General features: G+C 47.8%; 1 protein-coding gene across 4 annotated transcripts in view; it reads left to right on the plus strand.

Moving 5' to 3' along the window:
* The window catches only part of RNF220 (ring finger protein 220), a 187,198-nt gene that overhangs the window by 155,441 nt on the left and 6,443 nt on the right, over window positions 1-25,314 (plus strand). For 3 of the 4 annotated variants that reach the window (XM_044301093.1, XM_044301092.1, XM_044301095.1), the window contains 7 exons: window positions 3,104-3,225; window positions 3,489-3,618; window positions 14,818-14,914; window positions 15,045-15,131; window positions 15,827-15,882; window positions 16,009-16,087; window positions 25,171-25,279. In XM_044301093.1, the coding sequence (XP_044157028.1) occupies window positions 3,104-3,225; window positions 3,489-3,618; window positions 14,818-14,914; window positions 15,045-15,131; window positions 15,827-15,882; window positions 16,009-16,087; window positions 25,171-25,279 (680 nt within the window). The remainder of the gene's footprint in view (window positions 1-3,103; window positions 3,226-3,488; window positions 3,619-14,817; window positions 14,915-15,044; window positions 15,132-15,826; window positions 15,883-16,008; window positions 16,088-25,170; window positions 25,280-25,314) is intronic. The other variant, XM_044301094.1, reaches the window with a different exon arrangement.

Genomic DNA, 25,314 nt, shown 5'->3' on the forward strand with positions numbered 1-25,314 from the left:
CCCGGATCCGGAATTTCGGGTCCGCAATTCCGTTCCCGAAAAAAATAGAACATGTCCTATTCTTGTCCGGACAATTGCGGACAAGAATAGGCATTTTCTATTAAGTGCCGGCGATGTGCGGTCCGCAAAATGCGGAACGCACATTGCCGATGTCCGTGTTTTATGGATCAGCAAAACACACTTGGACGTGTGAATGGACCCTTATAGGATGCTTTCAGGATTAAGTGAAGTTGCTTCACTAGAAAATCTGTTATAATGCTGTCTGGAGATCCTTCTCCGTACAGCATTAGAATGTACTGCCTCCGGTGAGGTGAGGTCCACGCGCCACTTTGTTGGATAACTTCGGTAATAGATTATTACAGTGAAAAACCTTGGAACCAATAGCAGTGTCTGATTGGTGGGGGGACGATTCCTGGGACCCTGACCGATCAGCAGCTTGGAGAGATTGAGGCGCTGTGTTGAGCCTCCTCACAGCTTGGGGCCCGTTCACATGTCCGCAAAATGGGTCAGCATCTGTTCCGCAGTTTTGCAGAACAGGTGTGGAACCCATTCATTTTCAATGGGGCCGGAATGTGCTGTCCGCATCCGCACTTCCGGATCCGCACTTATGTTCCGCCCAAAAATAGAACGTGTCCTATTTTTGTCTGCAATTGCAGACAAGAAAATGCATTTTCTATGAGTGCCGGCGATGTGCAGTCCGCAAAATGCAGAATGCACATTGCCGGTGTCCGTGTTTTGCGGGTCTGCAAAACACATACGGATGTGTGAATGGAGCCTTACTCTAGCACAGCCACTATTCGATGGAGGCGCTGTGCTTGGTGAGCTGCGAGGCCTCTGCTCATCGGAGCATTGCAGCCTCCTCAAACACCTGTTGACGGGCGCTCCGTTCCAGCGCTGAGCATCCTGTCCCCACTGCTTCTGGTGTCCCCTGGACTGGAAGTATGACATCCATCCGTCATCGCATGCGCTGCTGCAGCCTTTCACTGGCATCATTATTGACTGCTGAAGCCAGTGACTGGTTGCATTGCTGCACCACAGATGGGACATCCTACTTCCACGGGACCGGACACAGTGGAGATGGGACCCTCAGCTTCACTTCTATGGGCGGCTCCTTCCTATTCGAGTGTATAGGAAGGAGCTGTCTGGTAGAAGTGAATGGGACGGCTGAGCTGAAATTACTCTGCTCATCGCTGCAGTTATGAGGGCGAGCAGCAACCTCTCCTAATCGGCGGGGGTGCCGGGAGTCGGACCCCCATGATCTGATATTGATAATAAAGAGAAAAAAAGGGGAATGCAGCGGCGCCCTGCTAACCAGATAAAGTACAATAATGCCATAGTCACAAAAAATATTCCAGCGCTAATGCTGCGCTTATTTATAAAGTGAGATCCTTGGCAAATGTATTTTGTACAAAACCATCGTCTCAGTATAAGGCCTCATGCACACGGCCATGTTCCGGGGCCGAGAGCGGACCGTGGAAACCCAGCCGGGATTCCTGCTGACGGCATGAGCGCACGTCATCATTGGTTGCTATGATGCCGTGCGCTTCATGCAGCCGCTGCTGTACAGTAATACACAAGTATAGTGTATTACTGTACAGCAGTGGCCGTGTGCATGAGGCCTAAAACTGCGCCAGGAGAGGTATGGAGTGGGCTCGGCATGCATGTTGGTACCTGCATCCCTTGTAAGTAATGGAGGCCATTTTGGCACAAAAAATGGTAAAAGGCAGAGTGGACCCAGCATGCATGTGGATCCAACACTTCCTGAACATTATGGTGCATAACCGGTAGTATTTAGTGTTAGGACGCGTCTCACAGAGATCGCCTTGACGTTTGGCAGACGGGCTCAGATGGTTTTGTACAAAATGCATTTGCCAAGCATCTCCCTTTATAAATGAGCGCAGCATTAGCGCTCTATTTTTTGTGACTATGGCGTTGTTGTACTTTATCTGGTTTGCAGGGCGCTGCTGCATTGTCTTTTTTCTCTGTTTTCAGCCATGGCAGCGGGCACCTGCGCATTGGGAGGTGCTGACTAACCCCCTTTTCTTTGCTGTCCTGAGGATAAGTCATCAATATAGATAACGCTGACAACCCCTTTAAGCACATTCAGGGTCGGGCAACCCCTTTTATGGAGAGGGAGCAGACCACTGCCCCCTTGTTTGGCGGCATGTCCCAGATTTCGTCAGTCTTTGAAGAGTTAGCAATGATCCATCGCTGCTGAGGAAAGTGTTGACCTTTCAGTCCATGTTGTAATTGCTTTCCTCTCCTTGTAGTAATAGACGGGGCGCAGCCGTTACACCCTGAATCCACACCGTCTGATGTTCAGACTTTTTCTCTAAGTAACGGTCACATTATGACGGCTCCGCTCTTCACCTGCTGGCGCCAGGGCGGAATAATGAGACCTCAGAGCCGCTGACGCTCCGCAGCAGAGTCACATGCTCTGTTCCCAGCTCCAACCAGTAGGATTCACGTTTCTTCACTTTTGATTAGTGGGAGAAGGTGGGATATGTTGGAAGATGACAGGAGATTAGGGCTGAGGGGTTTGTCAGCTCATTAGTCGGCCTATCAGCCTTAATTAGTCACATGGGCTCTGCCTCGCATGCCTTGTGAGCAGTTCCCCTCCGGACGAGCGAGACTGTCACCCTGTGCCTTTGGGATCCTCTTATCTGGTGACATTTTGGCTGTGTTCACATGGGTTTGATTCTTGGTGCACCCACAGCGGACCACAGCCCTGCAGGTTTACCGGGTTTTCAGCCCTCTGTTCAGATGTTGCAGACAAATCTGCACAGGATTTAGAATTCTGATAATCTGCGAAGCGGCAGAAGTTGCTGTGGATGTCACCGTGGGTGTTGCATGCAGTCAAATCTGCCCCCCAAGTACAGAGAGCCTGAGGGCGCAGTCCCGTCTGCTGCAGAGCTTCAGTGGCGAGCAGTGCCATCTCTTGCAGGTTTCCCCATGTTCACCACAAGATGAGCTGTTTCTTTCTAATAATCTGTTTACTGCGAGATTTCTAGGGATTCTCGTGCAGATTCTACATAATGTCCTCTATGATATGAGACGTACTTATGAGAGCTTTTCCTTTTCTTTCTGTCTTCTGCTCTGGCAGCCCGGATTGGAAAGATGAAACGACGAAAGCAAGATGAGGGACAGGTATGTCCGCTCTGCAGTCGGCCATTGTCTGGATCCGAGGAGGAGATGAGTAGACATGTGGAACTGTGCCTGGCTAAGGTAGAGGATCAGGGAGGCCTTTCTAGCCCCCACTATCTTCTGTCACTTCCCTGTCTAGATCACTTCTCCTTCCTAACGCTCGGCCTGTATGGAGTGTCAGCTCTGCTGCCCCTTTCTCTCTTCCTCTTCACTCTCCTCCATGGAGGCGCATGTCTTTGTAGTGCTGCTGATGTAGTCGGCCGCCCTGTCTCCAGCTCTAGATTAAAGTTTACCATAATGCTTACATTGTCCTCTTCTCACTGGTCAATTTCTTTCTCTCACAGCGAGAGACCTGCATGAATGAAGACGACTCTGTAGACATTGAGAATGAGAACGGCCATCGGTTTGAGGAGTATGAGTGGTGCGGACAGAAGAGGATTCGGGCCACTACTCTCTTAGAAGGGGGATTCCGTGGTACGTATGGCTTTAGGTCTCCTCTGCACTATGAAGGGGCTCTCTGATACAAGAGCAGCAATCCCTCTGCACCCAGTGTGTGCTGGGAATTGGTTAACCTCAGGCTCTGTTCACACCATGTTAAGATCCTGGCATGGAAGGTCCAGACGTATCCCATCTTGTTGAATACAGTGAGAGCGCGCTGACAGGATCCTGCGCTGTATACGTTATTCTGTACCACATATTTAGGAATAATTTAGTTTCTCATCTTCCACCGTCCATGGCAGCTGCTCTGGCTCTCTGTGTACAGGTAGGTGTCGCGCACATCTATCTGTACGTTATAGACGCTGCTCGCAAGCGGCAGCTATATATGTGTAGGTAGAAATAACTGTTCACTCTTCCCAGGAACAGCAGTTCTATTGTTTGAGGGCATGCTTCCAGGAACCATGTCGTATCCCTCATCCTGGTGATGAGACATTTGTCGCGTATTAAAGGCATTGTCCCATCGCGCCATTTCTATTGCCAGGATGAAACGAAGCACTTACCAGCGGAGGCAGAGTTACAGAAGCTGTCAGGCGGCCATAACTAGCAGGTAGTGGGGGGCTACACCATCAGATTGGGAGCTACAGAAACGGGCGCGCTGGCCATTTCCGTAACTCCAGCCGTTGCAGCCTGGACAACCACTTTAACCCCCTACATACATGTATGGCAGAGGTCTGCCCTTTAAAGGGAACCTGTCACCGGGAAAAAAAACGATTTGATACATATGCAAATTAACCTGAGATGAGTCCTGTACATGAGATGAGTCAGGGACAGGACTCATCTCAGGTAATTTGCATATGTATCAAATCGTTTTTTTTTTTTACACAATAAAAGCACACAGAGCTATGGGGACTGGGTATTGCGGATGTGCTAGCGGCCATCTAGCAACCCATGTCGTCAGCTCTATACCCCAAATCCCGGTGACAGGATCCGTTTAAAGATGGCGCCTGCTCCATAATGGAGGGGGCACCATAGCCGCGGGATTTCTGCTTGTGGCAATGCTCTGTAAAAATATATTGAATTAAGTCACAGTAGTGTATGGGAGAAGCGATCTAAGGATTGCATGTAGGTCCGGGAGGGGGCCTAAGAAATGGTTTTTTTTACATTTAAAAAAATATATAAGATAACAACAAATAAAAATATTAAAATAAAGATCCTTTATACTGCTGTGTCCCAAATTACCTAAACTATTAAAATAGAAACGTATTTATTCAGTACTGTGACTGCTGGGGACACTGAATAAAAAGTGATCAAAAAGTCATACAAATTCCAAAAGACTAGATTGCCCTGCAAAAAAATGAGCCCCCATTTAGCTGCATAGACACAAATATAAAAAAAAGTTGGGGGGGTCAGAATATGAAAGTATTAAAATACAAGAAAAACTATGCAAATGTGTTATTGCTGTAATCCTACTCCCCGAAAATGAAGGAAATGGGTCATACCGCAAACTTTTTATTTTTTCCAATTCCACCCCATTGGAATTTTTTTTTATATTTTTTTTCAGCTTCCCACTATATTGTATAGAATATTTAACAAAACTTGTCCTGCAAAAAAACAAGCCCTCATACAGCTATGTGAACGGAAAATTATGGATCTGGGAGTAAAAACTGGAAATGCAAAAAAAAAAAAAGATAAACTGAAAATTGCTGCTTATGAAGGGCTTGAAGGGAACAATTCTGCCAGGATGGTCACTGGTAGGAGGTTGCACACACGGAGGTCTCGCCCACCTTCTATACTGACCTGTTTGGCAGGCGCCAGGTAGGGGGACTTGTTGTCATGTTGCAGCATTCCTGAGATCACACGCTGCCTTGATCTGCAGACGTAAAGGTTTTGTCGGTATCAGAACACGTCTATTGTGAATGAATGGCGCGGCAGTGTGAGCCCCCCCGCCGTAAACAATCCATTCTTCAGGTCTCTGCAGCACATCGCACCTCACAGCCCCATGTGCCACAATAGAGGATCATGTCCTGATTGATGAGGGAGCGCGGCCTTTGAGTTAAGAGCTTTGTTTGTTGTTTCTGCTGGAGAGAGAATCCGCAGAATGGATCTGAGGCCGGTAGTATCATGTGGAGGCGCTTGTCATCTCGTAAACGGCTTAACGCGGCCAGAAGGGAAGAATCCCGAGCCACGTCTAACACGCCGATCAATGCCGAGAACACACAGAGGCCTGAACTGCGGGGCGCGTGGGGCTGTCACAGCAGGCAGGTGCACACAGGAGCTTGACTCTCAGCTGACAGCCATTCTCGTTTAACCCTTGCATAACGAGAGCCGTGTGCGGTCTGGAGGTGCTTCATCTAGTAACTTCTTGTATGATGAGCCGGGGCCTCTCTGGGACTTGCAGTTCCTCAGGTGACTTCTAGGACCTTGCTGTTTTTTTATTTATTATATGGAGCCATGTCCTTGTAGTCTGTGGCAGTACCATGAACATAAGTTACAGGACAAACCTAGTAAGTCCTCTTTACTAGTTGCTGGGTGGAGGGTCGGAGTGCCCAGAATGAGCAGTATGTCAGTCTATTGATCTCACGGCATCCTCCTGCCTCCGAGCACAAGCAGCAGCGTGCTTAATGTGATTGAAAGGCAGTTTAAATGGCGATGACCTTTTCAGGGGAAATTAGATTGCCTGCCAAGAGTAGTTAGAGGGAGTGATAACGGCAGCTTCAGGAAGCTGTCCAGTCAGATTCTAGCAGAGACGTGGAGTGAGAGCCCCGCAGCAAGTGTGCTCTGTGGCGCCCCTTATGGGGTGGGATACCTGTAATGGGGATCTATTTTACTATCCTCAGTAGGGAGTAGTCCCGGCCCAGTGAGTAATGTCAGATCAGTGGGACCTTTGTGCCTCCATCTTGTTCAGAGCTAGTTCCAGGTTATGCCAGTAACAGGACACGGAGCCTAATCCGCCCTGACACTGAAAGCGCTCCTCAGGTTCCTCTCTTTATTGAGGAAGCCATGTCACAACCAATCAGAAGCAGGTCGCTGGGAAATGTACGTGCCAGGACTCGACAGCCGGCTCCTCTCCGTTATCATCCGCCGGCCTAAAACCGGGAGGAAGAGCGGCTCATGAAAGTGCTGTCATTTGGAAAGTCTGCTTAGGAATTTTAATTTTTTTTTTTAGCTTTCTCCAGGAGCGTCACTTGTCCCAGAAACATGCGCCTTTAATGTACAGTTGCAAGAAAAAGTATGTGAACCCTTTGGAATGATATGGATTTCTGCACAAATTGGTAAAAAATGTGATCTGATCTTCATCTAAGTCACAACAATAGACAATCACAGTCGGCTTAACCTAATAGCACACAAAGAGTTAAATGTTACCATGCTTTTATTGAACACACCATGTAACCATTCACAGCGCAGGTGGAGAAAGTATGTGAACCCTTGGATTTAATAACTGGTTGAACCTCCTTTGGCAGCAATAACTTCCACCAAACGTTTCCGGTAGTTGCAGATCAGACGCGCACAACGGTCAGGAGTAATTCTTCACTATTCCTCTACAGAACTGTCTCAGTTCAGCAATATTCTTGGGATGTCCAGTGTGAATCGCTTTCTTGAGGTCCTGCCACAGCATCTCCATCGGGTTGAGGTTAGGACTCTGACTGGGCCGCTCCAGAAGGCGGATTCTCTTCTGTTTAAGCCATTCTGTTGTTGAGTTACTTCTATGCTTTGGGTCGTTGTCCTGTTGCAGCACCATCTTCTGTGGAGCTTTAGCTGGTGGACAGATGGCCTTAAGTTCTCCTGCAAAATGTCTCGATAAACTTGGGAATTATTTTGTCCTTCGATGATAGCAATCCGTCCAGACCCTGACGCAGCAGAGCAGCCCCAAACCATGACGCCCCCACCACCATACCTCACAGTTGGGATGAGATTTTGAGGTTGGTGTGCTGTGCCTCTTTTTCTCCACACATAGTGTTGTGTGTTTCTTCCAAACAACTCCACTTTGGTGTCATCTGTCCACAGAATATTTTGCCAGTACTGCTGTGGAACATCCAGGTTCTTGTGCAAACTGTAAACGTGCAGCAATGTTTTTTTGGACAGCAGTGGCTTCCTCTGTGGTCTCCTCCCATGAAATCCATTCTTGTTTAGTGTTTTACGTATCGTAGATTCGCTAACAGGGATGTTAGCATATGCCAGAGACTTCTGTAAGTCTTTAGCTGACACTCTAGGATTCCTCTTCACCTCATTGAGCAGTCTGCGCTGTGCTCTTGCAGTCATCTTTACAGGACGGCCGCTCCTAGGGAGAGTAGCAGCAGTGCTGAACTTTCTCCATTTATAGACAATTTGTCTTACCGTGGACTGATGGACAGCAAGGCTTTTGGAGATACTTTTATAACCCTTTCCAGCTTTATGCAAGTCAACAATTCTTATTCGTAGGTCTTCTGAGAGCTCTTTTGTGCGAGGCATCATTCACATCAGGCAATGCTTCTTGTAAAAAGCAAACCCAGAACTGGTGTGTGTTTTATAGGGCAGGGCAGCTGTAACCAACACCTCCAATCTCATCTGTGATTGGACTCCAGTTGGCCGACACCTCACTCCAATTAGCTCTTGGAGATGTCATTAGTCTAGGGGTTCACATACTTTTTCCACCTGCGCGGTGAATGTTTACATGGTGTGTTTAAAAAAAAACATGGTAACATTTAACTCTTTGTGTGTTATTAGGTTAAGCCGACTGTGATTGTCTATTGTTGTGACTGAGATGAAGATCAGATCACATTTTATGACCAATTTGTGCAGAAATCCACATCATTCCAAAGGGTTCACATACTTTTTCTTGCAATTGTATTAGGGGCATTGGGTCCTTTCCTGCAGTAAGATTCACAAATACAAACCAAGACAAATTGTGTTGTTTTTTTTTTTTTGTTAGTTTTTTTAGGTTTTCTAAGGTAATTGGTTTTTCGGGATTATTGGGATACTGAATGTCCCTGTACCCCAATAATACAGAGATTCCCCCTATCGCAGATGACAATTCTGTTTACTGGTCAAGGAGTTCAGTGAAAGCCCCCTTTATACTAAACGCTGCAGCTGCTGCAGAACCTCCATGATCTGCAGCAGTGGCACAATGTGCCCCATCCCCGCCAGCCATTGTGGCCTCATACTACCAGTAATCGCCCTCTGCATTCCCCATCTCGGACCTTGTATGTGAAGCACCAGCTGTTGAGCTGTGACTGTTCAGATGACTACACAGGAGCTTTTGCAGGGACAGAAGGTGATCAATGCCAATGTGCTGCTGCAAGCTCTGCATAATTGTTGTCTTTCCACGCTGAACATACAGTAAGGTAGTAATTCAGGTTCCATACGTCTATAGATGCTGTGCTGTGTCCAGTAGTTCCAGTTGCTGCGGACGCTGCTCACATGCAGATGCCAGCGTCCCCCTTTAGCAGGCAGCGCGCTGCCGGTTAATGTCTCGCCTCTCCTCGTTTCTAAATAAGCCTGGCAGGTTGTTATCCACCCATCTCTGGGCTGATTGGCCGTGCAGCTCTGTGACTTTTAATTAAAGAGCTGGAAATGTGTATAAAAGCTGCCAGCAGTGACGGGTCTGGAACATGAGCTGCGAGGGAAGAGAATTTCCCTAAGGACTGCCCGGTGTAATGGAAAGTATCTCCAGCCCTGTGAACCAGGCAAGCAAAATCACGCCGTTAACCCTGTTCCCAGCCCCGCTCCACATTATCCAGACAACACAATTCTAGGCACAAACCGCGAGTAACGAAGACCCGGCCGCAGTTCTCCCTGATGAGCCACTGATCTACTGCAGCTAGCATTACTATGTAAAGCCTAATGTGTATCAGCTAATGTCCCATAGCAGGGAATGCTGGGAAATATTAAAGGGCTCTTCCAAGATTTTAATATCCGTATCTGATCAGTTGGATCCCCACCGATCAGCAGTTCGAGAAGGCAGCGGCACTTCTCTGCTTTTTGAAGGCAGAGTAAGATCACGTGGCCAAGACGCAGCTCAAACCCATAGACGTGAATGGGACGGAGTGCAATACCAAGCACGCCACTAGTGTTGAGCGAAGCGAGCTTCAAAGGCTTCATCCGAAAGTCCGAATAATACTGTACGGAGATTCGTCTCCATACAGTATTAGAATGTATGGGCTCCGGTGAGCTGAAGGTAGTTATTCACTAAGTCGCCCCTGACTTTGTTGAATAATTGAGTAGTTGATTTTTAGTGTTAATCCTAAGTTTTGAACAAAGCGACTTCAGATAAAGCATCCGAAACTCGATTCGCTCCACACTAACGGCCAATATACAATGTATGGCGCTGTGAGAAGGCCGCAGCACTCACAGGAGCTGATCGTCAGGGGGCAGGGTGTCAGATACTGATGACTAGGGATGAGCGAATCGTGAAACATCCTAAGTCGCTTCGCATAATACTTTGAATACTGTATGGAGCGAGCGCTCCGTGCAGTATTAGGCCTCTTGCACACAACCGTATGTATTTAGCGATTTGCAAAAAAACTTATCTGCAAAAAATAAATAAAAAATTGACATCCGATCCGTGTGCATTCCGTATTTTGCGTAACTGAACAGCCGGCCCCTAATAGAACAGTCCTATCCTTGTCCGTAATGCGGACAATAATAGGACATGTTTTATTTTTTTGCAAAATGGAAATACGGAAACGGAATGCACGGAGTAGATTCGGTGTTTTATTTTATTTTTTGCGGACCCGTTGAAATGAATGGTTCTGTAAGCGGTCCGCAAAAAAAAACGGAACGGAAAGGGAATGAAAATATGTTAGTGTGCATGAGCCTTAGAATGTATTGGCTCCTATTGGTACCACTTGGAACCGAACCAGAGTTCGGGAAATGTTTTTTTACAGTAGAAATTAATTTCTGAAGTTATTATGAGAAGTCTCGCAAGAAATCGCAAAGAAATTACTTCGGCTCATAGGAGCCAATACATTCTAATACTATAAACGACATATTATGCGGATCTACTTCGGATGTTTCATGACCTGAGGATAGGTCATCAGTAAAAAAAAAAAAAAAAAAAATTAACTTTGAAGCAACCAAATAGTGAGTGCAGCTCCAGAGTATAATACAGGATGTAACTCAGGATCAGTACAGGATAAGTAATGTATGTACACAGTGACTGCACCAGCAGAATAGTGAGTGCAGCTCCGGAGTATAATACAGGATGTAACTCAGGATCAGTACAGGATAAGTAATGTATGTACACAGTGACTGCACCAGCAGAATAGTGAGTGCAGCTCCGGAGTATAATACAAGATGTAACTCAGGATCAGAACAGGATAAGTAATGTATGTACACAGTGACTGCACCAGCAGAATAGTGAGTGCAGCTCTGGAGTATAATACAGGATGTAACTCAGGATCAGTACAGGATAAGTAATGTATGTACACAGTGACTGCACCATCAGAATAGTGAGTGCAGCTCTAGAGTATAATACAGGATGTAACTCAGGAGCAGTACAGGATAAGTAATGTATGTACACAGTGACTGCACCAGCAGAATAGTGAGTACAGCTCTGGAGTATAATACAGGATGTAACTCAGGATCAGTACAGGATAAGTAATGTATGTACACAGTGACTGCACCAGCAGAATAGTGAGTGCAGCTCTGGAGTATAATACAGGATGTAACTCAGGATCAGTACAGGATAAGTAATGTATGTACACAGTGACTGCACCAGCAGAATAGTGAGTGCAGCTCTGGAGTATAATACAGGATGTAACTCAGGATCAGTACAGGATAAGTAATGTATGTACACAGTGACTGCACCAGCAGAATAGTGAGTGCAGCTTTGGAGTATAATACAGGATGTAACTCAGGATCAGTACAGGATAAGTAATGTATGTACACAGTGACTGCACCAGCAGAATAGTGAGTGCAGCTCTGGAGTATAATACAGGATGTAACTCAGGATCAGTACAGGATAAGTAATGTATGCACACAGTGACTGCACCAGCAGAATAGTGAGTGCAGCTCTGGGGTATAATACAGGATGTAACTGTTGGCGCTATATAACTAGATTATTAATACCGTGTGTAGACTTGGACGTGGGGTGTAAAGCACTTGGGTAGCTTCTTCTGGCTTCTCGCCTCTTCCTGTTACTAAATCGGCTCTGTCCTTCCTACAGGATGTTGGCCCAGTGGCGCCCCCCAGAGGAACTAAGAGGTTTTCTGGTCCCTGGTAGTGGAGTATGAAGGGTTGGGGCCGGTGCCAGCTGCTGGCAGTGTTTTCTGGTATTGGAGGACTTGCTCTCGGTCACGAGTGAACAGGCGAGGAGAAGCCGGCGGATTATTTGTTGTGTTTTACAGCCGAGGCTGCAGGTGTGGGGAGTCGCACTCCTGGCTCGCCGCCAGCTCCGCTTTTGAATCAATATGCTGATTAATTGATTAAATTAACAGGGAATTTCATTCTGCTGGCTGGGTCATAAAAAATCTAGTTTAGGGTTAAAGAGACGCGTTTTTTTTTCCCTTCATAATGAAATTTAGCTTTTCAACACTTGAATATTTTCACTTCTCCCCTTCAAAAGCAGAAAGCTCTGGGCATGTCATTAATTACTTAAAGGAGGCCGCTCCGGGGGCCGCTGTGGGGCTTGGGGTCTTGTGTATGACTTCCAGCTGTTCAGTACGGAGCTGCGTTGAGTCCTCAGGTGCGGACATTTCCCCTTCTGCTTTAGATTTTGTGTTTGATTGCCCGAGTTGCTAAACTACTCTGATCCCCTTCCTGTCAGCGCTACTTATTTCCCCAGAATTGTGGCTCGCTCCCTTTATTGTGAAGATTTTACTCAACATGATGGAACCTGCGGTTTGGTGCTTAGACGTGGACCCACCACCTGCAGCCGTCCCTGCAAACTGGTGGTGCCACCCCCCGTGTACCCTTCGTTCTTTTTCCATTGCCCCTTGCCCTTTTCATCATGCTATTGATACCAATGGCCCAAAGGCATTAAAAGTAATAAAAATAAATGTGCGTTTTCCATAGACGCGGTGCTAGGGGCACGTCAGCATTTCAGGCGGTGGCTCTGCTCAGGTCTCCTGCTATTGATCGGTCCTGAATTGTCTTCTGCTTGGATGTAGTTTTGTCCTTGTAAATCCGGGATTGGTTTGGGGGGGGGGTCGTCACTGCACTCCGTTACAAAACGGTAAGTTGATTTGCGGCCAGGCAGCCGGAGTCCGCCATCTCAGAGGCGCGGGGTGTAAGTGATCTTGATGGGTGCGCTGTGATTGATCGGAGGAGTTTGTCTCCTGACTGTCAGGAGGTTTATAGAGGTGCCAGTCACCGCAGCTTCTGAAATTGCCTCTGCCTGGGAGCGATCAGTCGAGGAGACAGGCCGCAACTTTGTTGTGCTGTGTGTTTGTGCGGACCCCGAGCCCCCGGGTCAATCTTTATTATCCTTTCCGTGAACGTCCTGCTTTATTTATTTACTCTGCAGAGCTCGCCCAGGATGGGATCAGCCCTCCGCACCTTTTAATTTCTGTAGATTAATTGGGACGGACATAAATTCTGACCCTTTGTTTTCCATTTATAGTTAGCAGCAGATTGCACTTTACTCCTCAGTAAAATAATGGGGGAGAGAAGCGGGCGCCCCCTGACAGCCGCGCGACTAAGGGTACGTTTTTCTCCTTCATCAAACTCCTTAGGCCTGGTTCAGACGGTGGCAGTGCAGCCTCGAGTCCCAGAATCCTTCAAGTGAAGCGACCGTTGATCACCACAGGGTTCATCATGGTGGTAGTCTGGCCTGGCAGCCGCGTTTGGAGAGTTCAGTCTTCCACATAAAGTCCATTGTCTGCATTGGGGACCGAGTCGTGAGTTAGGTTTCTGTCTGGAAGCCGAAGGGTTTGTTTAGATGGAGGATTTTGGGCGCAGGTTTTAGTTCAGATTTCTGTGCCAAATCTGGGCTGTTTTCAGTGGGAGACCATTTTCACGATTGCTTCTTGAAGATTGCACACAGAATGTTCTGGTCCATTCTTGGCGGGGTTACTGTTTGGACCCAAAGCCGTAGTGGGAGCCTGCTCGTGGTTTAGCTGCCACCAATGGTGATGAACCTAGAGCAGGTCCACATAAAAACCCGCGGCAGAATCTTCCGCACAGCGCAGTGGTTTCTCCTGGGTGATGGGCAATGGATTTGTCATGTCCAGACCTGAGACGTACCCGTAGCTTTAAGGTGACGCCTGTAAGTGAAAGGTCCCTGATGCTATGCCGCAGGTCTGCGAGACATGTTTACGGAGGCCGTGCTGACAGCTACATCTGTTTCTGGGTTTTATGTTCCTTTTAGAAGAAATAAAAGTATAAGAATTATTAATTAGCGCCTGTGCGATGTGACGGCTGTTAAATGCGCTTGTCTCGCAGGCAATTGCGCCTCTAACCCAATTATACATCTGTGCAGCTTGTAACCGGTTGGACTCTTTGATTTGCGCTTCTGACCTTTTAGATTTTCCTGTTCAGGTCACCGTTCTGATCATCCGTACACATGTATTGCTCGTGTAACCAGGTTGATTGCAGAGTTTTACAAAGGTCATGCTGTTCCTGCGCTCGTCACACTTCCTATGTCTGGCAGTGGAGGTGATGGGGTGGACGCTGCGCACTGTCAACAAGGCCTGTTACAGACATGGGCTCCGAATCCATTTTTCTTTCTTCGTAACTGCTCACAAATGCACGCTAGCTTTGGCCACCGGCTCGGAGTCGAGCGCTTTCAGACGTCAAATATTTGAACAGCTGCTGTACGTTTTCACTGGCGCGCACACAGAGGCGACAGCAGGAAATCAGGGGTCAACCTCCACAGGGACACGGCTTAAAACTGTCACCAAATGTGTAACACTGGCAGGATACGCCGAACGTCGGCCGCTTCACCTTGGCTTCCAGGAATGGTTGTCGGGCAGCACCTGCGGCTTGTGCATTGCTTTATGAGCCCATTAATCACGGTTATGATCTGTTCACAAATTAAATTAGTGGCTGCGCTGCGTTATTGTGGATCTTTATTTCATTGGTTGCTTCTCGTGTTTGGTGTAATCGTTGTAGTAATCTGGCTGCCGCGTCAGGAGGGGCCCCACGTGCTTTGCCTTCCAGGCAGGGTCCATGGTTTCGGCACCTCCACCTCATGTGTCTGCTGATCTGCAGGCTGTCATACATGTCAGTCGATGTGCTGAGCTCTTCCCATTACATTGCAAGTTATTAGGTTAATGAAATAACTCTCTTCTTAAACGTGTTTTGTGCTTAATTTCTCAGGAACTGGATTTATAATGTGTAGCGGCAAAGAAACACATGACAGCGACGCTGATCTGGACGTTGACGGGGATGACACCCTGGAATATGGAAAAGCACAGTATCCTTTTGTAGGCGTTTTGTGTGGATGACCCCCAGTTCTCCTGTGTCGTTCAGTGAGACCTTTACCTCTCATATGATCGGCCATGATGCTTTCCATTACTTGTTTTCCTTGACGACCTGTCCTTTAGGTACACGGAGGCCGACGTCATCCCATGTACTGGAGAAGAACCGGGAGAAGCCAAGGAAAGAGAGGCGCTCCGGGGTGCAGTACTAAAGTGAGACATGTTCATCCATCTTATTCTTCATGTGCCGGATGGTAATAGACTGGAGCTATATAGACCATCGTGGGGTTAATAAACCATAGCCATTGTATGAAATTCAGCCGCTGTGTGATAGACTCCGGTCTTCACTTCCGCACTTGTGAAGGGCTTCTGTTCTCCCCAGGTGCGCCCCCAACTGGGACATACTCTTATAGGGCTAGTGGCAACTTGTAAATTAAACCTGTCGGGGGGTTCCAGTCACTGGGACCCTGATGGATCAAAGGAACGGGCGATCTTGTCTGCTGCATCCCCGTGTGATTAGAGCAGTGGTCAAGCCTGCGCGCTGCTCTTCCATGTCTATGGGGCTGCAGGCGAGGCAGAGTACACGGCTCCGCTATCTCCAGCAGTCCTATAGAGATGAATGGTGCGGCAGTGGACATGCTCACTACTACTCCATACATGTGGGGGAGACACAGGTACTCCGTTCTGTGTATCATTCTGGGCTCCTATCAGGTCAGGGGATATGTTTATAACTTGGCACAAACCCTTTAAGCTGGTTATGCACATTAGATGAATGTCAGATATGGGGGGAAGAAGGGTCAGGCAGTTGGATTTCAGCATGCCCGATCTTTTCAACCATAATCCTCTCCACCAGTGCTCCATAAATTCCAGCTTTTCTAAAGATTTATTTTTTTGCTTCTTACTGACAGCGGTGGAACACCCAGCACCAGAATAACGACGGAGTTCTCCAAATGGGGCAACGACGGTAAGTGCAAGACCCTGGGAGGAGCAGCCAGGGAAACCTCGCCATCCAGCGTGGATTAAATGTCCAGGGGCCCTGCTCCTGTGAGGACTCTGTGCGGGATTGACTTTCTTTCTAACTTTGTTGCAGAAATGCCGTCTACGAGTAACGGGGAGAGCAGTAAACAAGAAGCCATGCAGAAGACGTGCAAGAACAGCGACATTGAGAAGTGAGTGGTCACCCAGCTGTCTTAAAGGGGTTTACCAGTTTCATGTAAATGGAGCTGCTTTCTCATTGTATGGGGCAAAGGTCTGGAACTTTCTAGGGTTTTTAGATAGATTTTTGGCTCCGACACATTCTAAAATACTTTGGCACAGATTTACTAAAGTAGCACATCTTCTTAAAGAGGTTATCCAATCCCTACAATGACCCCTCTAATGCTCGGACGCCTCATATAAGTTATACTTGGGCCCTGTCGCTGGATGTTTTGATCCACTCGATGGGGAGACACAGTGACCGTGCGTGGAGCAGGAGCGACACAGGGTAAGTATGAGGTGCATGGGCCTTAGAGGTTGGATAACCCCTTTAAATAGACCCTGTCCACAAGCCCTTTTAGGGCAGATGGATTTTATGGGGCCGGTTCCACACTTGGGACCTTCCTCTAGAAGCCAGAGCAGTCACTAACCAGCGGCGGCTCTTGCCTAGCAGACCTGGACTGCTGCCGTACGATATAGCTGACGAGCAGTACTGTGCCGCGGCTTCTGTCAGGCGTTGTCTCGAACCCCAGACCTGCCGTGGCATCGCCCATATTAGACTACTTTCACACTAGCGGTTTTGCTGGATCTGTCTTGGATCAGCAAAAACACTTCCGTCATGATGATACAACCATCTGGTCCGTTATGAATGGCTCCGGTTGTATTATCTTTAACATAGCCGAGACGGATCTGTCATGAACTCCATTGAAAGTCAATGGGGGACGAATCGGTTTTCTATTGTCAGAGAAAACGGATCCGTCCCCATTGCACCACATTGCGGACAGAAGAATGCTGCCTGCCGTTTTCTGTCCGCGATGGGGACGCAACCGAATGGAATGCTTACTGGTGCATTCTGTTTCATTCAGTTCAGTTTTATCCCCATTGACGATGAATGGGGACAAAATGGAAGCGTTTTCCGCTGCAATTAAGAACCTATGACGGATCTCAATAGCGGAAAGTGAAAGTAGCCTTAAAGGGATTGTCTTTGGTGAGGCAGCCACTTACGGGAATATGCTATTCGGTGATTAGTAATCCGTCCCTCTCGTGTTGTGTGATGGAGACTGGATATTGTGGCTGCCGGTCCGTAGTACAGAGCATCCAGAGGAAATCGCCAGTCCTTCCTCTTTTTACAATTGATACAGAGTGAAAGCAGGCCGTGCCCCCATTTATCACCCTTGTCCCGGCAGCGCGCTGTAGTCATCCGTCCTCCGTCCCGTGAGAGACTCTTATTACTATCCTTGGAAGACTGGATTTTCCTGTAATAAATAGTCCCCTCCTCGGTGTATCTGCCGGGCCGGACACATCGCCCCAGGTGTATCTGCGCAGGAGTGTCAGTGAAATGAATTGATCACAAAGCTCCAGCCTGATGTGTATTCAAAGGGACAGCGCGTGAGGGAAGGGACCACGTACCATCTGCTCGCTAACTACTCCGGCGCTGAGCCGTGATATATGGCGACCCGACCCGGCAGGCTAAATTGATTCATCTCCAGTTTCTGTTTCTTAATCTGGAGCTAAATTGGTTTCATTTTTCTTGTTTGGCGCTGAGAGCGGTGGAGGCGTCGAGCTCTGTAGGCCAGGCCCTGAGCAGCTTCATTTTTCATAACTCTCACTTTTCTGTTTTCTTTTCTTTCTTTTTTTCTAAACTGCACCATTATTGATCGTTCCACATTTAGCCTCCTGATTAACATTTACCAAAACAAATGCGTTGGGTAAGCCGAGCTTCATCACCGGTGTCACCGCGCCTTCTCTCTTCTTGAACGATCACCTCATTGTGAAAATCTACTCCCAGTCATTATGCATCTTGCACTTACATCATGGCGCTGCTGCTCAGAACTAATGAGGCGTTTTACGTGCAGCACTCGCTCCGCATTGATCCCCACACACCAAAGTCTGCAGCTCGGAAGCACAATTCTGTAATTTACCAATTAATTCAGCAAGTTGGCGTTAGGTCTGTTCCCGTCTGGACATTTATCCATCTACGGTAGAAGCCATAAATGGTCCCATCTTTGCCACTCACCCACTCCAATCTCCAGAGCAGGACCCGTTCACGCCCTGCCGTGAGTGGTGAGGTGGCCGCACACACGCAGCTCCCTCCATTATGTTATGGGACTTCTGAGAACAGAAGAGCACCTGTCGGACCGTCGTGGCATATCCGGTGTCCAGACGGGACCACCCATCCAGTCTGTGACTCTCCAGCTGTGGTTAAAGGGGTTGTCCAGGCTTTTTCATATTGATGACCTATCCTCAAGAGAGACGGCACGTGCAGTGTGCAGCTGTCCCATAGACATACAGCAGTGGTGAACAGGAAGTGAGATGGGAGACGGCGCGTGTGCACTGCGCGCACAGTCTCCTCCTACAGCTGATTGGTGGGGGTGCTGGATCTGATATTAATGACCTATCCTGACTATAGGTCATCAATATTAAAACAACCCCTTTAATCTACAGCTGGAGTTCATGCAGCACTGGTCGGGGCATGGTGGGGGTTTTCTCTCTTTTCAGTCAGACCAGGAGCTGACGGGCTCCTTATCTCTGATCTGACATTATACATACTCGTTCTTGCTGGGGCTCAGTGTTTATGACTTGTCAGTAGTTTAGAGATCAGGGTTATTAGATGACAGAACAAAGTGAAAGCCCCAGTCACACGGCTAGAAAAACAGTTAACCCTTTGTGACAGAACGGCTCAATATTTTTAATAAAGGCTAGTCTGGGCCTGGTGAAAGTTGTAGTTTTGCAGCAGCTGGAGAGGTTACAGGACCGGGATCTTAATTCAATTTGTCACTGCTCAGTTTTTTTTATTTTCCGCCAGACTAGATTGCGGGCCATAGGAAGTGTTTCGGGGTGACTTGCCCACCGGGTCACCTCCCATTTGTTTTGCTCAATTTTGTGTTGTCATAAATTCATTCCAGCCGGTGGCGGTCGATCACTTTATCTCAGTCAGGGCAGGAACGGCTCTTCCCGGCATGATGTATGACACGAAATGTCTCCGCCAGCCTCCCCATGAATCACTCCAGCTGTTTGGTGTCAGCATTAAAGCAAACAGGACAAGGGCAGCGCGAGCGGCGAGCGCTATAGGAAGAGACATGACGTACGGATGTTTATTTAATAATTCTCTAATATTTCCAGCGCTGGTGTGGCAGGACCTCCAGAAGTGACGAGGGAGGGTGCGGAGGACGGTGGGTGGAACAGGAGACTCTAATCTGCTGGGGTGGGTCATCCATCACCGCGACAAGATCATTAATCAGGTGGAAGGAAAAAGAGGGCTGCTGTGGGAAAGGGGCTGCACGGATTACAGCCACCATGGGGGGGGAGCCCGGAACATCGGGCGGCCATGCGACTGGATGCAAAGAAGTGTATGGATTTAACCCCTTAAGGATAGCCATATTTTGAGCCTTCAGGACCAAGCATTTTCTCCTCCGATTTTCATTATCGACTTCTTCCAGGAGCCATGACTTTTCCTGCTGACGATAAGGGTACATTCACACGACCGTGTAATCCTTTCCGTTTTGCAGTCCGCAAATAATGGAACAGTGTGTCCGCATTTTGCGGACAAATGACTTCCATTGGTGTTCCGCATGTCTTCAGTTTTTTACGGTCCACAAAAAAAAAAACTGAAGGAAAAAAAGATATATAAAAAATTATTAAGGATCCGGAAACGGATCCACAAAAAACGGATGACATACAGAAACCATTCCGTATGTCATCTGCAATTTGCGGATCCATTGACTTGAATGGGCCTGCGGACCGATCTGTGCGGACAATAGTAGTACAAGCTTCAGATTTCTTTTGGCTAGTAATGCAGAAACACGGATGCGGACATTTTATTCACCCATAGGAATGAATGGATCCGCATCTATTCCGCAAAATGCGGATCGGACGCGGATAAAATTATATGGTCGTGTGAAGGTACCTGAAGGCCTCTTGCACACAAACGTATTTTCCTTCATTTTTTTTGCGGACTGTATACGGAACCATTAATTTCAATGGGTCCGCAAAAAAAAGTAAGGTACTCCGTGTGCATTCCTTTTGTGTATTTTTGTCCTATTATTTTTCGCATTACGGACAAGGATAGTACTGTTCTATTAGGGGCCCGCTGTTCCGTTCCGCATTATATGGAATGCACACGGATGTCATCTGTGTTTTTTGCGGAATCCGTTTTTTGTGGGCCGCAAAATACTTTTCAGTCGTGTGAAAGAGTCCTAAATCAGAAATGATATAACATTGTGCCGCTGCGTTCAGAGCCCCACCGCTTTACTTACCTGTGGGGGGGTTTGCTACCATGTTGGGGTACACATAATTGCGTTAGTGAGACTTATTTTCATGCCATGTACAAAACAGTTTAATTATTTTCTTTTTTTTCCCGATGGGTTTTTACTACTGCAGTGTTTACTACCTGTTGGCGCCACTTTAAAGATGGCACCCGCTCCTATGTGCCGCGGGTACAATAGCTGCCAGGTTTATTTATCCCATACTGTGAATGGCATAATGAAAGAAAACTGCCAATTTGGCATTTTTTGTCACTTTACCTCCCCATTATTTTTTTTTTAATAAAAAGTGATCAAAAAGTCGCACACACATCAAAATGCTATCACTGAAAAGTACAGATCACCCTGCAGAAAATGAGCCCTCACACGGCTCCCTACACAGAACTTTCAAAAAGTCAGAATGTGGCGATCCAAAAGAAAAATTTATTTCTGTCTAAAGATTTTTATTTCCCCCCCCCCCCCCCCGGTATTAAAATGGCAGAAAAACTCTATAAATGTGGTATCTCTGTAATCGTACTGACCCGGAGAATGAAGGGGACAGGTCAGTTTTATCTCAGGGAACGCTGTAAGAAAACAAACATAAAACTGTGGCTGAATTGAATTATTATATTTTTTTTTTTCAGTTTCACCCCATGTTGTTTGTTTTGGTTTTTTTTGTTTGTTTTTTACACTAGCTTCCCACTACGTCATATGCAATATTAAAGGCTATGTACACCTTTTGGAGACAATATATTATTATTTTTATGATTTGCATTTTACTCTTTTTTTTTTTTTTTTTTTTTTTTTTTTTTTTGGTATTTATAAAAAAATATTAAGCCGTTCTGTCACAAAGAGTTAACAGTTTCTCTAGCTGTGTGACTGGTGCTGTCACTGTGTGTCGGTCATCTGATAACCCTGATCTCTGAACTACTGGGAGTCATAAAGATTTATTTAAAGAAATGTGTAACCAAAAAATGTAACTCCTAGTAAACCAGCTAGTGGCACGTCTCCTTTTTTTCTAATCTGTTTTTATTTTCTGATTGTTTGTTTATTTTTATTTCCCCAACATTGTTATGGGGGCGGCCATCTTGCCTGAGCCATTCTTAACAGCCATATGGCCATACACAGCGCTTACATGGCTCTGTAGCAAAACCTACACAGGACTGTAACGGCACCTTTGTTCTTTTCTTTAGACTTGCACAAGCAGGAAAAACGAAGTTTAATTTATATGCAAATGAGCGCTCGCAAGTTCAGTGTGCAGGTGCCCAGGGGCGGCGCTCAGTGTGCAGGTGCCCAGGGGCGGCGCTCAGTGTGCAGGTGCCCAGGGGCGGCGCTCAGTGTGCAGGTGCCCAGGGGCGGCGCTCAGTGTGCAGGTGCCCAGGGGCGGCGCTCAGTGTGCAGGTGCCCAGGGGCGGCGCTCAGTGTGCAGGTGCCCAGGGGCGGCGCTCAGTGTGCAGGTGCCCAGGGGCGGCGCTCAGTGTGCAGGTGCCCAGTCTGCGCTGCCTTCTTTTCACTTTACTCCTTCCCAGCCTCTTCCTTTGCCCTATCGATGAGGCCATTGGCTGAACATGCACCAGACCATAAATAGTGGTGGGCCGAGATTAGAGGTAAAGGTCCTGGCACTGAATCGACATCCCAGGACCTCGCTCCCGTTGTCAGAAAGGAGAAACCAATCCCTGCCAGAGATGTTGTCTGTGAACATAGCCGGTCCTGTACCCGGCTGCACCAGGGGGATCGTGGCTGCCATCTTCACAGGTCATGGCCCAGTTATTCCAGAACTGTCTCTGGGGCTGATCGACCAGCTAGAAAAGCGTCAGTGGAACAGACTGAGGGCATTGTGGCAGCACAACATGTTTGGTCAAACATTAAATCCTTGAGATGATTTGGGTACGGATGCTGTTTCTCCCCTGCGCTTTACACTGCAGCTTTTAAATGTTGATTGTTGCCTGCACTGATTGGGGTGCGCAGATGCTGAGGTCAGACCCTTGTGCAGGTTGCCTTGAACCTTTCGCTCCTGACTTTGGGAGGTGTCTTGGTTTCGTGTGATTCGTCCTGGATGGCCGCCGTGCGTGGGGTTTTCTGGATGGCACTTGGATTTTCCAGCAGATCGCGCTCGCACTCGGAGGAGCAGCTTTGTTACCCCCCTCCTGTTTGTCTACCTAAAATTCCAGCCTCTGCTGCCAGGCTTGTCATCGCCTCTCGCGGCGCTGGAAGACCTTCGGGCAACACTAATAATTATTTGGATTAGGAGGAAGCTGCGTCCTGCAGTGCTGATGGCGCAGCCTCTGCCAAACCTGCCACCTAGGCCCCTATTCACATGCAGCGCCTGACATAATTACCCGGAAACTGGGGTGGGGAACGGAGAGCGTAAGTCTGTAGGGGATATGTTCCCATCCCGGGTTCAGCTCGCAGTTTAAAGCTCAGGTATTGTGTGGTTCACCTGCTGACACAGCTGATGGGCTTGTTACAGTGTATCAGCGTAGGCTATCCGCGATGCATAGTAGCAAACTCTTCAGCTGTGTGAGTGGGTCTAAGGCTTCATTGACACGTCCGTGGAACACGGTCTGTGAGATACCGGACTGGCATCCTGCTTGGTGCAGGAGCGCACGGCGTCATTGGTTGCTAAGACGCCGTGCGCTTTGTGCTGTCGCCGCAGTACAGTAATACACTCGTGTAGATCATACGAGCGTGCACTAAGCAGGATGCCAGTCTGGTATCTCACAGACGTGTGAATGAAGCTTAAGTCAGGATGTGTGTGATGGTCTGAACAGAAGATGGAGGTGAATCCTACAAAACTCTACACATCTATGTTGTCATGAAAGCAGAGAAATGTCCGTCATTTCACCGGTCTAAATAGTGCAGCGTAATGTGTCCACCATTTTTGCCAGAACGTGAACAGAGCCATGCATAGGTGTAATATGGGAGTATTGTGCTTGCTCTGGGGTTACCATGGCAGCATCAGTGCTCTCCTCCTGTGGCATGCAGGGCTTGCTAGGAGATTGTTTTGCAGCAGCTGGAGATTGAACTGCTCCATAGACCTGTCATGTTTTTAATGAGAGCAAGTCACATGACTGGAAGTGGGATTAGTCTGTTGCTGGTACCATGGAAACCCCAGAGCAAGCAGGATGCTCCAGAGCTGCAGCAGCTCAGAAATGGGGAGAAGGAGACCGGTTGTATATTGGAAAGTCTCTTCTGATTCTGCCGTGGATGATCCGTATCCGCAGGGTCTGTCGTCCTCTCCAGTCCTTGTGTCATCTAAAGCACAATCCAGAGTCAATTAAGATTCGCTGCTGCAAATTCTGAGATAATTTAATTAACAGAGCTCCTTGCTGCGCTCCTTGGGGACTGCGCGGAGATTGCTCAATTTAATTTTGAGCAACAAAGATGTGGCTAGAAGTAAACTTATGATAAATGAGGTCGGGCGGCTCCGCACCTTGTGCTGATGTGGGTGCTCGGGGCGGCGTGATGAATGCACGCCCCCGGGGGAGTGTGTCCTGCCTCACCCTCGTGGATAACGTTTCAAGCAGATTTGTGATAAAAGAAATAAAACACAACTGTAACATTTTTCAGTAATGTCATCAGCAGGGGGCGGGGCTGTGACTACCTCTCAGACATTATACACAGGCAGGTTGTCAGCAGTAATAGATGTTCCTGTAGTATAAGGTGTGGATCTCATGTCTGATCACATGTCAGTATATCAGTGATGTCATCAGCAGGGGGCGGGGCTGTGACAACCTCTCAGACATTATACACAGGCAGGTTGTCAGCAGTAATAGATGTTCCTGTAGTATAAGGTGTGGATCTCATGTCTGATCACATGTCATTATATCAGTGATGTCATCAGCAGGGGGCGGGGCTGTGACAACCTCTCAGACATACACAGGCAGGTTGTCAGCAGTAATAGATGTTCCTGTAGTATAAGGTGTGGATCTCATGTCTGATCACATGTCATTATATAAGTGATGTCATCAGCGGGGGGCGGGGCTGTGACTACCTCTCCGACAGGATATACAGGCAGGTTGTCGGCAGTAATAGATGGGACGCTGTGCCGGTAGTATTAGGTGTGTGAATCGCTATAGATCTCGGTCAGGGATGACAGGGGGGGATGATGGGTTTTTGGCCGCTGTTGGATGGAATATGGTTTGCATTCTCCCTGATCCCTCAGTCGACCTGGCATGAACAGGGTTAAGCGGCCTCCTGCCATGTTAGTCCTGTGATCCCTACGATTTCTACCGGCGTGTTGAGATGAGGGGAGCGGCGGGCGCGGGATTTTAGCCTAGTTTGCAGGCAGCAGGGGGTGAGCGGAAGCAGCGATGTGAAGCCTTCCCTTGTCTCGGGGTCTCGGCGCTCTTTTGATTAGCAGCAGATGAAGGGCCCTGATCTGAGGGCTCCTCGCTCATGGTTCCCTTCTCTGGTTAATAAATGGATATTTAACAATGTCTGTGAGCGTATGAAGTGATAATAACTAAATCAATACCCCGCCATTGATTTGTCCCGGCTCCCTGCAGCGTGACGCAGCGAGCGGCGCCTTAATTTTCCAGCTAACTAGCGCCTTGATCCGCAGTCCGGCTATTGATTGCCATTGTGCTCCATGGTAGTTCTATCAGCGCAGCGGTGTCTGGCCGTACGGGCCGCTCCGCGCTTTGTGTCCCTCACTGTTTGATGAGCGTTTGCTTTCCGCGGCTGCGTTGCTTTACTCTTGGTTTTAATGAGCAGTCGCCGTTGCTGGCGTGTAGTCAGTTGTATTATGTATTCTGCTTTCTATTGGTCAAAAAAAAATTGGGTTATTTGAATTTTTATTTATTTTTTATTCTCAGGATCACAGAACAATCGGCAGTGACGACGTTTGAAGCGTTAAAGGCGCGTATCCGGGAACTGGAAAGACAACTATCCCGAGGGGACCGCTACAAATGCCTCATCTGCATGGTAAGTGCGACATTTCTGTGGGTGGCCACAGGATG

The sequence above is a fragment of the Bufo gargarizans genome, chromosome 7 (genome assembly GCF_014858855.1).
Source record: "Bufo gargarizans isolate SCDJY-AF-19 chromosome 7, ASM1485885v1, whole genome shotgun sequence".
NCBI lineage: Eukaryota > Metazoa > Chordata > Amphibia > Anura > Bufonidae > Bufo > Bufo gargarizans.